General features: G+C 36.1%; 1 protein-coding gene across 1 annotated transcript; it reads right to left on the reverse strand.

Moving 5' to 3' along the window:
• Positions 1-330: 330 nt before the first annotated feature.
• Positions 331-17,036, reverse strand: LOC104520383 (protein transport protein Sec24B; the record flags this gene model as incomplete). Its single annotated transcript, XM_010162061.1, has 14 exons — positions 331-438; positions 2,129-2,221; positions 3,343-3,447; positions 5,491-5,628; positions 8,097-8,272; positions 9,438-9,548; positions 10,246-10,419; positions 10,857-11,015; positions 11,658-11,781; positions 12,416-12,622; positions 13,534-13,589; positions 13,945-14,063; positions 15,861-15,973; positions 16,923-17,036. Coding segments are annotated over 14 exons (1,797 nt in total), but the record flags the coding sequence as incomplete, so codon positions are not given.
• Positions 17,037-17,048: the final 12 nt, after the last annotated feature.

Raw genomic sequence — 17,048 nt, forward strand, 5'->3', positions numbered from 1 at the left:
AGCCCCCTTATCGTGTCCCCAAAATCCTCCCCCCTGTCCCCTGGGGGTGGGGGGGAAGTGGGTGAACGGCTGTGTTGGCTGCTGGCCAACATTGATTATAAGGATATCCGCTGCTTTAGTATATTCTTAACAATATAAAAATATGCAACTAATTACTACCAATAAAACTATTAGTAACTGAACTTGCACTAGATTCAAAGATGACCTTTGCTGTTATGGGGTTTAGATAACAGCACTATATCAGCTGGAAAGAGGACATTATTCAGTGTTTTCCAGGTTAGATATTCCCACTTTTCACCAGTGTCAATTAGAAATATCTAATATAAAGACTTACTTTATTACTTGAAGAACTGGACTTAAAGGTCTACTGTCTCTAAGCCAAGATATAAAAGATCGTGTCCTTTCTGAAGAAGGAGCATCTATCTCAGGAAGCTGTGTCTGGTGGAAAGTAATTGAAAGAAGTCATCATCTTTTATTATCAAAACTATTTAAAAAAATAGATTCTGATAGTTGTAACATGACCCAAGCCACAATTTCAATATATTAAGAAATTACCCACTATGGATTACATATATACAATTTTTCTTCAGCTTAAAGCACAAAAAGTCAATAATACCCTGTTCTTTAGGAAGCAGTACCTCTTTAAGTTAAACTAACTTTTAAGTGCAAAAGACTTTGTAAACCAAGCTCATTTAAAAAGTCATCTTTTCAAAATGCTTCTTTCACAGTTTTCTTGCCTTTGTCTTCCCCTGTCAATCAAGCTCCTACATGTTACATTTTGCATCACTGAAAAGATGAACACAACATGAAGAGGTGGAATCTGAATTCTAGGCAAAATTTCAACACAAAGATTATACTGGACTGTTTGGTTGGGGAATGAGCTGAAAAAATAGAATAAGAAAAACTTGAGTCATTCACCGAGATAAATATACCAACTCTTAGGCTGATATAACCTCTTAAGACAACTAATATGACATAAAAGAATTTATTACAGATTTCAAAGTGGTTAAATTGCTACCTTTATAATAAATGAATGGAAGACAATTTAAAAGCAAAGGTAACAACTTTTGTTTGTGTTGTTCTCTCATTTTCATTATAATAAATAGTATATAACCCATTGGAAAAAAGTTATCATCCTTCCTTTATCCAAGTTCTTCCTGAAAACTCTGTCAACTAATACTTACCACCATCTGATCAGAGGGAACAGCTTTCATTGCTAATACAAGCAAAATGCAAAACTTTGAACAAGCAGTCCAATTTTATAGTGGTCTTAAAGCTCACCACTCTTAACTTGTTCTTATAATTACCACTTGCTTTTCTCCTTCATACTATTCAAGCTTTATTAGCACAAAATACCATCCTATGTGTTTCTACAACAACCAACGCATTTTTGGTACTGTCTGAATAGAAACATTCAATTCTGAACTTTTCTAGAGTGTCTTAAAAGTCCATCCTTACCCACCACTTGTTGACATTTTGGAATCATCACCCACAGAAGAGGGGTCTTCTCTTTGATTGCTGCTCTGTTTCATGCACAAGACTATAGGCAGAGGTTGTAGCACAAAAACACCTCGACCAAAACACACCTCCAAGAGCCTCTGATGTTCTAATAGCTAAAGTGTTTCTTTTCAACATTGATTCAAGGCTTGGAAGATGAGCATAACTTAACTCTTACCCTTTACTTACAGGCCCATCATGTCATACCATAGACTTGGTATCTTACACCAGGTTCAGAGAACACAAGGCTTCTGAAAACCATGATATCAATAAAATAACTCTAATCCTAACAATTAACAGGTCTGAATAGATAATTTTTGTATTCATTCTGTGAAATTCCATCCTATTCTTGTGAGGCCACATGTATTTCCATAAAAATAATAAAAGCAGTAATGTTACAGAAAAATTTTTTGGCATTCCATGAATGTCAAAATTTACACATTTACATTCTTTCCTTGAAAGCATTTGACAACTTCTGTCTCCTATGCAGTCTGCAAGAAATTAGAATGTACCTGATAAAAACCCCCTAATTCATAGTTACATCATTAAAATCTGTAAATGCAGGAAAACAGATTAAATATAGATTCCAAAAAGGTAAGCACTATACAGCACAGCACATTAAAACACCTACCATTTTCTGTGGTACTGATGCATAGTTTGGATATCCAAGGACATCTTTTATGAAGTTGTTATCACAGTTTTTTCCAATCCAAATATAAAAAATCTGTAAGATATCAGAATCAGTTTTAGTAAAGGCCTTGCATATATTTAACAGAAAGAGGTAAGTGGAGACATAATTGGAATAATAACAGAATAATACCTTTAAGGCAAATGAATCACTTAAGAGCTCCAGTTGAGAGCTCTTCAAGTGAGAGCTATATATAGATCTCTATATTCATTATTTGTACATTTACTTATTAATACATTGGTAGCATTTGGCATAAGATCATTAAATGTAAAAAAAAAAGAAAAATGTAGAATGCAAAAACTGAAAAAATGAGGATGCAGGACATCTATTTTGGAACAGTTAATGCACTCTCTTCCCACGTTACCTCCTACAATGAAAAACCTAACGTTTTATGAAGTCACACCACTGTGTCAGTTACTGCACACTGACTTCCCAATCTACATAGGTCATAGTAAAGCATCAGTTATGACAACACATTATAGTAAGTATTTCAGACATTTGTAGACAGAAGCTAGTTTGACATTTGCACTCAGCCCCAGAACTCATACAAGGTTTAAAACACTTTCTAGACTCCTGTTAGAGTAGCATAATGTTTCATCACATTATGAGTACCATAATGCTTTACCCAATTAAGTGTTTTAGTGTAGTTTCTACAAACACCTTAAACTGTATTTACAGATTTTGTTCACTTCCCACAACTCCCTCACTCTTGCAACTCTCATGTCACACAAGCCATGAACCATAGAACTACTTGTATTTGTGTGTAACTGAAGGTTCCTGCGTCAATGAGAAGTGCTTTGTTAGACTCTAGAACGTACAATTTAACATCATTAAGATAAATTTTGGAAAATGGAAATCCATTATTTCCAGAAAAAAATATTTCCACAAACAATTGTAACATGAACCCTTGGTATATTCTGATCAGTCCAGCATGAAAAAAATTAACTTCTGAACCCTTAATCTGCAACCTCAAAAATACTCCTCTGACCAAAATATGAAAACCTTTACTGGAACACAGATTATTGCCAGGTTTCCTGGAATGCTGATTCACTACACTGTTATTGTTGAGAGCTTTTAGTAATTCAGCATACAAGGCTTTTTTTTTTTTTAATAGGAAAAAAAAAAAAAAAAGGGAATGTGTTAAATTCTTAACTTACTGAACCACAATCCATAAGAAAAGCTCCTTCTCTTGTCAGCTTCTCTGCAGACAACTTTTGAAGAGGTGGCTGAGGAACGACTCTGTCATTTACATGTATTGTACTCTGTAACAAAGAGAAATACTAAATAACACTAGAATAGGAATAAATCCTATTGTTTATCTTAACCAGGTAAAATAAAACAGGAAAAAACACTTAGTCTCTAGCAAAATTCTGAGGATTCTCATGTAACAAAATGCCACGTCAAAGCTAAAATGATTATGTACAAGCAATTCTGGAATGTTACTTAACCTAAAGGCTACTTTATTACCTAAAAAAAGAATAATGCAAGTTCATTTAAGTTGTGTATGTAACATTTCTCATGCTATAGATGCCAAACTTTCAAAAGAATTCTACTGTTTGCACTTAAATTTTCTACAAACAATCTCCACACATTTCTGCAAGAGCAGAAAAACATCAAATTTTACTCCCTGTAAGGGTTCACTATTTTACTACATTCAAGTAACAGTAAGTTCCTTGATGTAACATCCTGCCTGAAGTGATATACGGGTTTGTCCACAGAGCACTATGACTGATCTGATTAAACAATCTGTCTGTTAGCAATGATGTTATTAAAAAATAACCCCCCCTCCTCCCCAGCAATAAAACCAACCAAAACCAATAAAAAACCCCAACCCCAGAGTGTTTTCAGTTTAAAGCTACTTCTCCCCTACACAAAAATAGGCTGAATATCTTAAGAATCTGCAAGGCATTCTGCAAATAATGTAGGGCAAAATAGTCTAGAGACTAAGCACATCTCCACATGGTAAAAGTTTATTAAAAAAATCAAAAAAATCAAAAAAATCACTATTTTAAAAATTCTGTATTATAATGGAATAGACTAGAAGCTTTTTTAGGATTTATACATAATAATGAAAATCAAGCTACTGAATTCCACTTGGGAAAGTTCCAGGCTTTACTCAAAATTTGTGTCTGTCACAAATAATTTAAATTGAAGTAGTAATAAATAGCAGATTAGCATTCCATTATATGATTTAAAATGTGGTTTGTCTACTAATTTCAGTAGGTCAAATAAGCCCTATTTTCTGTATTATTCTATTAGAAATAACTGATCTGAAATCCTCTGCTAGTAAAACTGGATCTCCCAAAGATATTGCTGGTTCTTTACAGCACTTGCACACTGAATATAGTGTTTCACTGTTAAGTTCCACAAAAAACAAGGTTAAGCTGAAGAAGTTGGTTTCTCAAATACAGGGAGGAGGGGGGCGGGGCATGGGGGAGAAGTATAAAAAGACTAACTAATCAATTCCACTGAAGAACACTGAGCTTAGGCTCGCATATGTGAGTTTATGAAATACCCTAAAAGAAACTTTGAGACTATAAATAGCTCACAGGTTGTGCTGAACAATACCAACCGCCTAAGAAACTACTCAAGTTACCACACAATCTTGTATGACACCTAAAAACAAACTCCTACATATACTTTTCCAAAGCTAGTGGCTAACAAGCTCATGAAAACTTACCTAAAAAAACCCCAAAACCCCACTCAAAAAAATCCCTTATTTTTGCAATTACAACCAACTTTGACCTTAAATAAAATCCCATCTTGCTTCTTACTACTAAAAAAAAATGCATCCATTTCCTAGGCTACCTCTGTAAAAGGCAAACTAATAAAGCCTGGTTTTGTACATGAAATACTTCCTCAGTCTGATCATGACCATCTAGAAGTACAATTCTGTTTCATCCACATCATTCTAAGAAACCTCTGGAAGTTTGTTACTTTACCTGGCAACTTTACCTGGTTTCAATACAAAAAACCTATAATCCTCCACCAAATCTACTCCATCCATTTCCAAAACACAAATCAAATTGGAGATGTTTCCAATGTATACAATCTTCTCTGCTTTCTTTGTATAGCAGAATAATGCTGAAACTAGGTGAAGTGAAACCACAGTTCTGTTCATAACACACTACTGTACTTGCAACTTAACACTTGAAAATAAATGTTTTTCGTGATTTTTCAGTAACTTATGGAAAATGTTCAGTTTACATTACAATAACAACTTTAATTAAATTACTGTAGCTCAACATCAGGTTTAGCAGACCATTAAAACTAGAAAATATTATAAAGCAGGCTTCATACACTACCTCATCAATCAGCTTGTCTATTCTATACAAGTTGGGATGTATCATTTTCATCAAATGAACAAGAGGCTGGCTCTTCATCTGGCACATTGCATATACACGATCATCCAAGCGTGTACTCATGCCTGTTCTAAATGCTTTCTGCAAGAGAACAGTGTTGTTACTCAAATAAATTCTGCATTTTATGTCACATCTAAACAGTGTATTTCAGATTTTTTTAAAGTGTCAAGCAGAGATGGCAAAGCATAAACATAAAAAAATGTTCCCCCTACTTTGTGTAAAATTTGCATGTGATTGGGCCAGCATTTCTCATTTTTACTCTTGACAAATGTTACTGGCCTGTGCAACTCACCGGTGCAAGATATCACAGGCAGGTATGAGCCTAGCAGAGTTCAAAAAAGATAATTCTGTGGATAAGATTAACTCCGATTTTATATTAATAAGAATTAAATGTTAAGGAAAAGCTTTGGAAGGGAAATATACTTTCACATTTTATAGCAGAAACTAGGCTCTCATAGGATAAAATTTATTTTGTAACTCTTTCCTACTCAATTTTTCAGATCTTCTTTAGAAACAATTTGTAAATGATCACTGTTAGAAGCAACACGATGGAGTAAGCACCATATTCTGATTCAGTGGAGAATATTCCTATAACCAAAGCGCATATTCACTTCTACAACAAAGCTAAGTACATCAGTCCTCTTCTCCTTGGCTGCCACAAGCATTCTGGTTTTGTTTTCTCTACATCCCAGGCTTTTTTACTATTGTTAACAAAGATAATTTAAAAAAAAAACCCAACCTAAACAACTCATTTTCTCAGTCACTCTTACTTTGGTCTTTTACATGGATCCTCTTGGTAACAGTTTGGTTTTTCCCCACCACTAACTGCATTACTTATACAAGTACCAAAAAAGCCCTAATCAGTATGTTAGAGACTGAAGTAATCACTAAGCCAAATAAAATAAGTTATTATGATTGGATTTCTTACCAAACTTACATAAAGGTTTATTTATGGTAAGAGAACAAAAAACTGTCCAACATGAAAATCTTTAACCTATGAGATTTATTGATAACAAAACCCTGCAGTAAGTTCTCTTTTTATTTTTAAGTATGATATTTGGTAATACAAACAAAGATATTAAAAAAATAAATCAAAACAGAGTAACTACTTCCATGTGAACTTGAAACTATATCACTTTAATTTCTGTAATAGATGTCATTGTATTTCCATGGAAATTAATTTTCCTTCTTGGTACTTTAAAGTACAAAGCATATGCATTGAAAAATACTTGTCTTGTTTTTTCTTCATAAAATAAAATTGAAGTACTAATAAGTGGTTTCCAACAATCTTTACAGGTAACACCAGTTAGCTTCCAAAATCTGAAAAATGCTAATTGTTAGAATATATATATTTTTATTTTAATTGTAAAACAAAAATAAGGCAAAATATAAAAAATTAAAAATAAACTGTTCAGGCACTAATCATTTAAAATAAGCTAACGTAGTCATCTTTTCGGTGAAAGTCCTGTAAGCTTAAGGAGGATAACCCAATTTTCATAATTTTAGAAAAGTGCAGACATTGCTTGACCTGGAGCTGAAGAATTCCTCAAATGGAACAATGAATTAAATATCAAACATAAATCCACTAAATTATACTGTGCTGTTCAACATCTTTGTCAGGGACACGGACAGTGGGATCGAGTGCACACTCAACAAGTTTGCCGTGACACCAAGCTGAGTGATGTAGTTGACACGCTGGAGGGACAGGACACCATCCAGAGGGACCTTGACAGGCTTGAGAGGTGGGCCGGTGCTAACCTCATGAAGTTCAACAAGGCCAAATGCAAGGTCCTGCACCTGGGTTGGGGCAACCCCAAGCACAGATATAGGCTGGGCAATGAGTGGCTTGAGACCAGCTCCGAAGAGAAGGACTTGGGGGTGGTGGTGGACGAGAAGCTGAACACGAGCAGACAATGTGTGCTTGCAGCCCAGAAGGCCAATAACCGTATCCTGGGCTGTATCCAGAGCAGCATGTCCAACAGGTTGAGGGAGGTGATTTTCTCACTCTAGTCTGCTCTTGTAAGGCCCCACGTGGAGTACTGTGTCCAGTTCTGGAGCCCCCAGCACAAGAAAGACATGGACCAGTTAGAACAAGTCCAGAGGAGGCCACAAGGATGATCCGAGGGCTGGAGCACCTCTCCTATGAGGACAGGCTAAGAGAGTTGGGGCTGTTCAGCCTGGAGAAGAGAAGGCTCCAGGGAGATCTTATAGCGGCCTTCCAGTACCTGAAGGGGGCCTACAAGAAAGCTGGGGAGGGACTTTTTACAAAGGCTGGTAGTGACAGAACAAGGGGAAATGGCTTCAATCTGGAAGAGGGTAGATTTAGATCATATATTAGGAAGAAATTCTTTACTGTGAGGGTGGTCAGACACTGGAACAGGTTGCCCAGAGAAGTTGTGGATGCCCCTACCCTGAAAGTGTTCAAGGCCAGGATGGATGAGGCTTTGAGCAACCTGGTCTAGCGGAAGGTGTCCCTGCTCATGGCAGGGGGGTTGCAACTAGATGATCTTTAAGGTCCCTTCCAATCCTAACCATTCTATGATACATACCTGTTTGAGAAGGGCCAAAATATACAGTGGAAACAGCTTGAGGGAATTTGGTGCTATCAGCATAGACTGCTGCAGATTTGAGGCAGTTGACATGTATGCTGCCAAGGAGTCCATCACAGCATTAACTAAGGCATCTCTTGCATCTGAAAGACTAGATGAAACTGAGCGATCCACAGCTGTTGGGTTAGAAGGATACAAGAAGTTACTAGAGTTGGCCTCATTCATTCCCTTGAATTTTGAAAGTATTAGTTGTGCTTTTGGGTGATATTTTAAGATTTAAAAAAAAAACACCAAACAAACAAACAACAAAGCACCACACCTGTGGTCCTAACTTTTTAGTAATACATAAGATGATTGCCCATAGAGAAACCCATTTTCACGACACTTAAAAAAATACAGTGTGACTGATCTCCACTCCCTAGTTTCTATTCTTGGAGAATTTAAAAAAGTGTTTAAAGCTGTGGTATATAATTGAGAATAAATATAAATCCTGTTTTAAGCTTTATAAAATAACTCTCTGCTTTGCTTCCTCCAAGATAAGATTTGCAGCATTTTTGGTTTTTTTTCCCCTCACAAGAAATTTCTTCCATTATTTCAGTGGCATAATTATGTTTAGTGTACATGAAGTTTCATCTTTCTCTCCTGAGACAGGGCTGCAAATCCTTTGGTTGGAGGAAGCCATCTGCTGGACTAAATGTACATTTAATCTGAGTTACAGAAGTAATATTTATTTCTTCTAATTTATTTAACTATTAGTATGCAACATAGCTTATACTAAAATGCTGCACAGAGCCATACATGTTCAATGGCAGAGATCGGTCTATAGAACAGCTACTTATGACTCACAAGTAGGGGATAAGTAAGAATCCTCAAACCAGCAACAACAGCACAGAAAACTAACGCAAAGCTCAGATACACTGTTGTCAGAAGTTTCCTTTTTGTCTCCAGCAACTCACTAAACTCAATTACTCTGCTTCTTAAGTAATCCTAGAGTGCTGTAGTTTGAGATAACAACCATGATCTTGATGGCAACATAAAAATGAAAGTTTTAATCCAAGTATGTTATTTTTTGTGCTTTAACAAACTCTAGAGAACAATTTAAGAAGGCTCCTTTTAAAAGATTTAAGTCAACTAAGTATGCAAACTAAGAAGTCTTTCAGTTAAGTCTTTCAGTTTTGGTATAACTCTGATTTTGTCATATTTTGTATTCTCAGGCTTCAGCATGCTCCAACTCCAACCTTTTTCTACAATACCCAGGCTTCATTCACTACTTCCTTGAAATAGCTGGCAAAACTAGGAACATAAAAAAAAGATACTTGAATCTTCCTGGTCTGTACTCACCCATGTTTGCTAAGAGACATACAACTGCTTGTACATCTGCTCCTGCATATACATCAGCCAGTGAACTTACTACGGGCAAGCAAAGTGTGTGCACTCGAATACGACGCTCACCTAGTAAAAATAAGTAGAAACCATTATGCATTATCTCCTGGAAAAGGTATGCAAATTCAGTCATTACAGCATATCTCCTTGCACCCGGATGCACTCATTTTGTAAAAAAAAAAAAAAATCTATCAGTCAGGAAACTGCTGTAACACGATCTCCCATTCCTGTCTCTTAACCTGTTCAGATTCTGCAACACACTGAAGCATTCAACTTACGAATCAGCACAAGTTCATAACACAAACTAGCTTGTAATGTCCACAGTAAGTGTCTTGATCCTACAAATAAAGTACATTGATTTCCATCCAAAAATGTTTTGGCATCTTCCACAACAGAAAGTAGCTGCTATTCTTTACACACACCCAACATACTACCAACTTGCTCCAATCCACCACCATCACAGGTCTGCAATTTTGGACAAAGTGCATGCCAAGCATGTTACTGCTCATAACAATGGCATGCCTTTTAAGTAAAGGAATCTTTCTGAATCAAACCTATGTAAGATGGAGATAGATAACATTTTCTCATCAAAACAGAGCTTATAAAGATTTACATTATGTGATTAACTGCCAAGTGGGCTCACTAGCTTTGACAAAGTTCTCTTTGGGTATAGAAAACAAAAAAAGGCTGTGGAACTAACTATACAAACACTATATTAGAAAAACAAACAAAAAGCCCAGTGGGCAATTCATTTGAGTTTATTTACCTTTGCTGGAAGTATACAAAAGAGCTGTTTGAAAACAAACCAAAGATGTGTCAGTCAGACTTTCCTCAATGGACATTTGTACTGCAAATCCAGCATCAGGATTGACATTGGCAAGGGACAATAAATCAGTAGATCGTACAAAAAAGTTCCCATGAAAAGTGTGTATTGAAAGACCTAGAAGCAAATTAAATAATTCAGAGAGTGAGGTTAAAACAGCATGAAAAACTATCAGTAATTAAAACCCACATCCCCCAAGCTATGTTTAAGAAAAAGTAAAAATACTTATTCTATCATGCAAAATCAATTACATGAATCATTAGACATTTCAGCATGATCCTGTAGAGTTCATGTTCAATTCTGAACACTCCGAACTGAATGATGCTCTTAAACTACATCAACTTAGTTGAAGTCAGATGGTGCCATCGTAAGAAAACAAAACAAAAAAAACCACATGGCAAAAGCTAATTTAACTTACACAAAGGCAGAACTATCTTACTTTTCAGTGAAAGAAATACCCTGAAATCTAATATTGCTAAAGACTAAACATATACAAAATGATAGTTAACATGCTTACACCAACTTTTCCATCCAAGCCAGTATTTAAAACATACCTTTTGTACACCTTATGCGCATAACTGCTTCAAATCCAATCTTTCTTGTAAGGTATCTTTTAAGGTCTTTCTGCAACTTTTCGGCCTGAGCAGGATTATGGCTCCGATGGAAAGATGGATAGTAATAGATGCATCCAGCAGAATACTTGGACATGCAAGCTGTGAAGAAAGAAAAGATATGGTTAAGAGGTAAAACCGTAACATGAACCCAGGACCCAAAAATTGTGTCCAACCTTCAGCAAGTCGCATCTCTGTTCATCGTTTTCTTGATATGACTCACATCCGTAAGACAACAAGAACTGGCCCAGACTCAAGCCACCAAAGACAGTGATGAGTCACCCCAATACACAATTATCTAATTACACACTTGCTTCAATAAGCATGCTACCTTTGTCAGTTAAGACAGGAGTGCCTGCAGAAATATTTAATGGCGTAGAAGCAAAATTAAAAGTGTGTGCACAGAAATAAAACTTGGTTTAATACTGAAAGATGAAAACTCTGCTCTAATCCTATGATCAAACTTTACTCATCCACTGCCATCTGCCTGTTCCCTGTTCTTGATCAGGAGAGCACCTTTTAGTTTAAAACTGTGAAATCCCAGAATAAATTGTCTGATACTCCAATCCAGTACTTCTGTTCTTTACTGCTATCAACTTCCAAGTCAATTCCTTTGTAGCATTAGCTGCATTTACAAAAGTGCAAAAAGATTTACATGATTTAAGAATTTCTGAAGTAGCCTGTGCTTCTGAAGAAAGACAACAGTGTAGAAAGAGTGAATGCCATTCATTAGGTACTCCTTACCAAGAGAAGCCAGATCAGAATATTGTGAACTTAAGAGGAATAAATCCACAGCAGTCTGCTGGCCTGAGCAGTCCAGTGCCAACTTCTTATAAAAATCTGTTGCTGGACCAAGATGCTGGACCACCTTTGGTGAACAAATTATACAGGAAAGAGTTAAGACAACAATCTTAAGACATTGTGGAACAAAAGACATACTATTTAGTAACAAAGTATCATAAGGAAGTTTCCTCTAAGCAGTCATTTATAGGCACTTCCACCTGTAGAAGTTATTTTCCTTATACTCCTTATTCTTTTAGTTTGTCTTTACAAGCAGTTATGATCCTACTTTCGAGGAAGTTTACATTCTCATACAAATAAACATTCATATAACTATGCAACAATTACTGGATGCCATAAACTACAAGGCCATAAAAACAATAAGAAATCATATTTTAGGTCTACAATTTAATGTATCCATGCTTTGGTTCAAAACTCAGGTTGATATAGTCAGAGATATTTGCAGCTTCTTTTGCTTTCCAATAAAAGCTATGGACAAAAGGCCCAAAAGACAGCTCATGCACTTTGAAACAAGCAATACCACACGTACATGTATAAACTAGTGATCTTAAAGGCACAAACACAGACAAATAATAAAATAATTAAATTTTAGTGTATTGCTACAAACAAAACCCAAGAGTTGATCCGCAGAACTATGCAAGTCAGAAAGACATCGTCAGTTCCTAGTCTCATGAGATGAATATTAAAGGAAGTTTTTGTACCTTTGTGCTTGACCTTTGATTGGGATCTTCTCTGGAATGCAAAAGCCCTGCTCCCAAAGATGGTAACTGAGTTTGAAACACAGATACCCGACCACCCGTTGGAGACATCAGTTTAAACGCAGCCTGAAGAGCAGGGCCCAATGCACTGTGTGTTTCTCTTGTATTGGTGAACATATTTGGTAACGCATTCAATAGATCCTTTATCAGCTGCAGAGCAGATTGAAAGCTGTTTAGGAGGTTTTGCAAGCTTGAGATTTTCTGCTATTTGTACAAAGCTGTATTGCCTTAACTGAAGTGGAACAATCAGTACCAAATATTTCAGCTTAGTTTCAACACACTAAGGTAAACAAAGTCATTTTAAAAACTATGATGCATGTCCTGGTTTTGCTAGGATAGAGTAAATTTTCTTCTTAGTAGTTAGAATAGCTGTGTTTTAGTTTCAGTGTAGAAGTTGTTATGAGAGGAATGTGGATAAAAGTACTGATGTTATTAGTTGCTGCTGGAGCTCAAGGCCACCGTGTTTGGCTAGTTCACAGCTGCATTAGGAGTGGGAGGGAGAAGCGTAGGGAATAACAAAACCCCAAACTGGCATTTGGATGTGCCAATGAGATATTCCATATCATATCACGTCATGTCAGTCTATTAACCAGGGCTGACTGGAAGATGGGGGTATTGTCTCAGGGATTGCTTGGGCTCGCTCTTCTGGGGTTTCAGTCTCGGGACTGTCTCTGCTTCGGGATCACTGGCTGGCACAGGCTGGGCATTGGTCAGTGGGTGGTGAGCAACTGCACTGTGTATCACTCATTTGTATATTCTATTATTATTGTTATTATAGTTTTATTTTAATTAGTAAATAGTTTTTATCTCAACCCGTGAGTCTCCTTGCCCTTTCCAATTCTCTCCCCTATTGCCTGGGGCGGGTGAGAGAGGAGGCTGTGTTTGAATGCACGCCAAACCACCACAAGGCATCAAACAAACAACATGTAATACTCCTACAATTAAAAAGTAGCATTGGAATTATGCATTATGTAGATTGGCTTGAATTAAAAGTTTTAGAGGAACCTCTACTTTGAATATTTAACTCTCTAAATTAAGTGATACGTTTTGATCAACCATACCTCTTTGCTTTCATGGAGATTCACAAGTAAACTATCTGGTGTAGGTAGGAAAATATCTGTAGGGAGAATGGAAAAAAGCATTTTATTAAAGAAAAAATTAACATTAAATAGAACAAAACATTTCACTGCCCACTACTATACATACCATGAAATAGTCTACTTTTCTGATACATATATTAGAGAGAATAATATAGTCTATACAAAGCTTGTTTTATTCAAAGCAAAATTAACATCTGAATTTCACTTTTTAAACATACCTTCCCTGTAGTTAGTGTAGATTATTTTCTAAAAATATATTCCCTATACATTCAATAGAATTGACCTCGCATCAAAATATCTGTGAGATTCTAATCTTTATTCTGGGAAAAATTAGCTTCTCAAAAATTTAGTTTCCATTTTCTTTTTACTTACCATCAATATCTGATACAATCAGCATCTGAGGCTGAGATAAACCTTCTTGCAAGTTGTAAAACTGAACAGTGCTGTCAAACGTTATGAACCCTATTCTTGTTCTTGAGTCTCCAGGCAGCCTGAAGCATTAAAAAATAAAACTATTAAGCCCTAAATTTCTCTCTCAAAACACATACATAACACAGCTCCTGCTGATGTTAGCAGAAACTCAGCTCATGTATACAGGGGTGTGGGGAGAACAAAATAAAGGAGATCTCAAACTTGAATACAGTATTTCTTCAGTATTTTCTGAAAAGCTAGGATAATTAGAGTTTACAAGCCTAAGTGTTATAGATAGGCACTCACTAATATATTGATGTTTTATTCCAAGAGAGAACTTAATAGATTCATTTAAACATTACACTGACACATAAAGAAGGTAGCCCTTGCAGTTTTTTGATAGAAAATAGTGCATCCTGCTCTTTCATAATAAAAACCCCCAACAGTTACTAACGTAGTTACAGAGAATTTACACCTCTAAAACAAAACCCCATGTCTCTACAATGCAACATACTTATTTCTCATGTGGACCATATTCCTATACATGGCATTACAAATACAAGAAGAAAAACAAAATAGGATTTCTCAAATAAAATATAAATATCTGCAAGTGCTAAAAATCATGATGGTGAACAAAAGCAATAGAGGCAAATACTGCTTTTACCATCTGGGTATATAAATTAACTGGATATACTGATTTTCCTATAGACTTTGCATGGAATGTTATGAATCTTCCTAAAATAATTTAGCATGTTTCTGAGAATCTGTTGACAAAATACCTGTAAAGATCTGAACAGAGAAAGATTAAACCACTAAATGTAGGTGAAGAATTTTATTGTACAGGTTGGAAATTAAAATCAAGTTTCCCAAGAAAAGCTTGTAGAAGACAATTTTCAGAGAGAGGCCTCCACAGGATGCAAATTAGTTTTCAAAAGACATGAACCTAGTGAAGCTTATTAAGGACAGGCAGTGACAGGACAAGGGGCAATGGCTTTAAACTGGAAGAGGGAAGGTTTAGATCAGGTATTAGGAAGAAATTCCTTACTGTGAGGGTGGTCAGACACTGGCACAGGTTGCCCAGGGAGGTTGTGGATGTCCCTTCCCTGGAAGACTTCAAGGCCAGGTTGGATGAGGCTTTGAGTGGCCTGGTCTAGTGGAAGGTGTCCCTGCTCATGGCAAGGGCGTTGGCACTAACTAGATGACCATTAAGGTCTCTTCCAACCGAAACCATTCTATGATTAACTTAAAAAGCACCACCAACAATCCCATACATGCTGTTCCAGTGCAGAAGTGAGCATAGATAGAAAACAGCACAGGTAGATCTAGGTAACTGTGATCTAAAAAAACAAAACTGACAACAAAATGCACTCAGGCAGTCTCACCCAAGTGGTTCCAATGTGCCAGTATGTAGAACCTCAGCTGTTTCAGCACAAGAACCAAACAATTTAATCTTTGTAATTTAGTTTCTTCTGTCAGTCTTGGCAGGGGGAGGGAGAAGCGCACACTTTTTTTTTGTACACTCAACCTGTTGCTAGAAGTTACAGCTAAATATTCTTTGCAGATAAGTAAGTAAAGTATGCACAGATCCACATTTAATCACATGCAGGGAAGATAGCTCTCAACATGCAAATTGCTTCAACAATAGTTTGTGGGGGGTTTTTTTGGGGTGGTGGTGGGTTTTTTTGATTGGTTGGTGGTTTGTTTTTGGGGGTTTTTTTTAAACATGTAAGTTGCATTTCAGAATCTCAGGCAATAGAACTTCTGTCCTTTAGGGATAGAATGTTTAAACACTACATGCAAGTTTTCTGCAAAACTGTAGGTTACTATTGCTCATAATAACACATTAGCTAATTTAAAAAGGTTATGTATATTCTTACTTGTCTAGGTTTTCCAGCAATGACTGGCAGACTATTGTCAAATATCCAGCCTCCACTGCATTATGAGACACATCTAAAACAAATAAATATACCGCAGGCTGAGGAGGACGAAGCTACAAAGTAAAAAAATAAAAATAAAAAAATGTTCAAAAATCATATATAAAGAAATGTTAAAAATGATTAGTCATTAGAAAGGGAAGTGGGAAAAGGGAATACTTAGAAAAATGCAAAGTATACATTTTGCAACAAAATAAAACTAAGAGCCATGCAGATAGACTTAACCACAATTCCCAGTGGTTAATAACTCCCATTTATAATAAGCATAACAATGTTATGCTTCAGAAGAGAAATTGGTTATTTTAGTCTCTCCTTCCAAGAGTCAACTGAAACATGACTCTGATGCCAGATATGGAATTCACTCTTCAAAACACCACTGGTCTTTCAGTACATGGACAATGCAATTCATTAAACAGGGTTAAAATATTCTACCTACATCCTTTTCCCAACCATATAACAAGCTGTATTTATTCACTGCCAAATGTCTTGGCCATAGTGTTTCAATTGAAAGAGAAGGGAAGAATTTATTTTGGCTGTTGTTAATAATGTTATTACGAACAAGGCCTTTTCCCAGGCCTTGTTTATCTTTCTTGGAGACAAGACTACTATCACAGCAATTGTAGGCTGACTCCTAGTCAGAATCATTTCTGTTACAATTAGTAACTAAAAAATTGAACCCAACTTAATTATTTGGCTATTCCATTACTGATCTTTCAAAACCTCTTCAAAATGGAGAAGAAACCCAGAAACCACGTTGCATCGGACTCAAAGCAGACTACGCCACATTAAATTACACTGGACAACTACACACATTGCAATTGCCTCTAACTAACAAGCCTCTGAATATGTACATTTGCCAAAACTTCATATTCATAAATATGAATTTTAACTATTCTTTGGTGTTAAGAGGACCTTCCACCCCTGGAGCAATACGCAATGTTAATTTCAAATGCATTTATATTAACATGCAATTGTTGTTGAAGTTACTATGAAAACTTTTTTTACCATATAGTCGGAGGAAGCAATGAATTCCACCGTAGAATTTTGGACCTCTGGCCGTTTGTGAGGCTCTCCATAAGATCGTGTCAGAGGATTATACATAAATTCTTCAGGAACTATTAAAAAAAAAAA

This window comes from Antrostomus carolinensis, unplaced genomic scaffold, assembly GCF_000700745.2.
Source record: "Antrostomus carolinensis isolate BGI_N321 unplaced genomic scaffold, ASM70074v2 scaffold1252, whole genome shotgun sequence".
Taxonomy (NCBI): domain Eukaryota; kingdom Metazoa; phylum Chordata; class Aves; order Caprimulgiformes; family Caprimulgidae; genus Antrostomus; species Antrostomus carolinensis.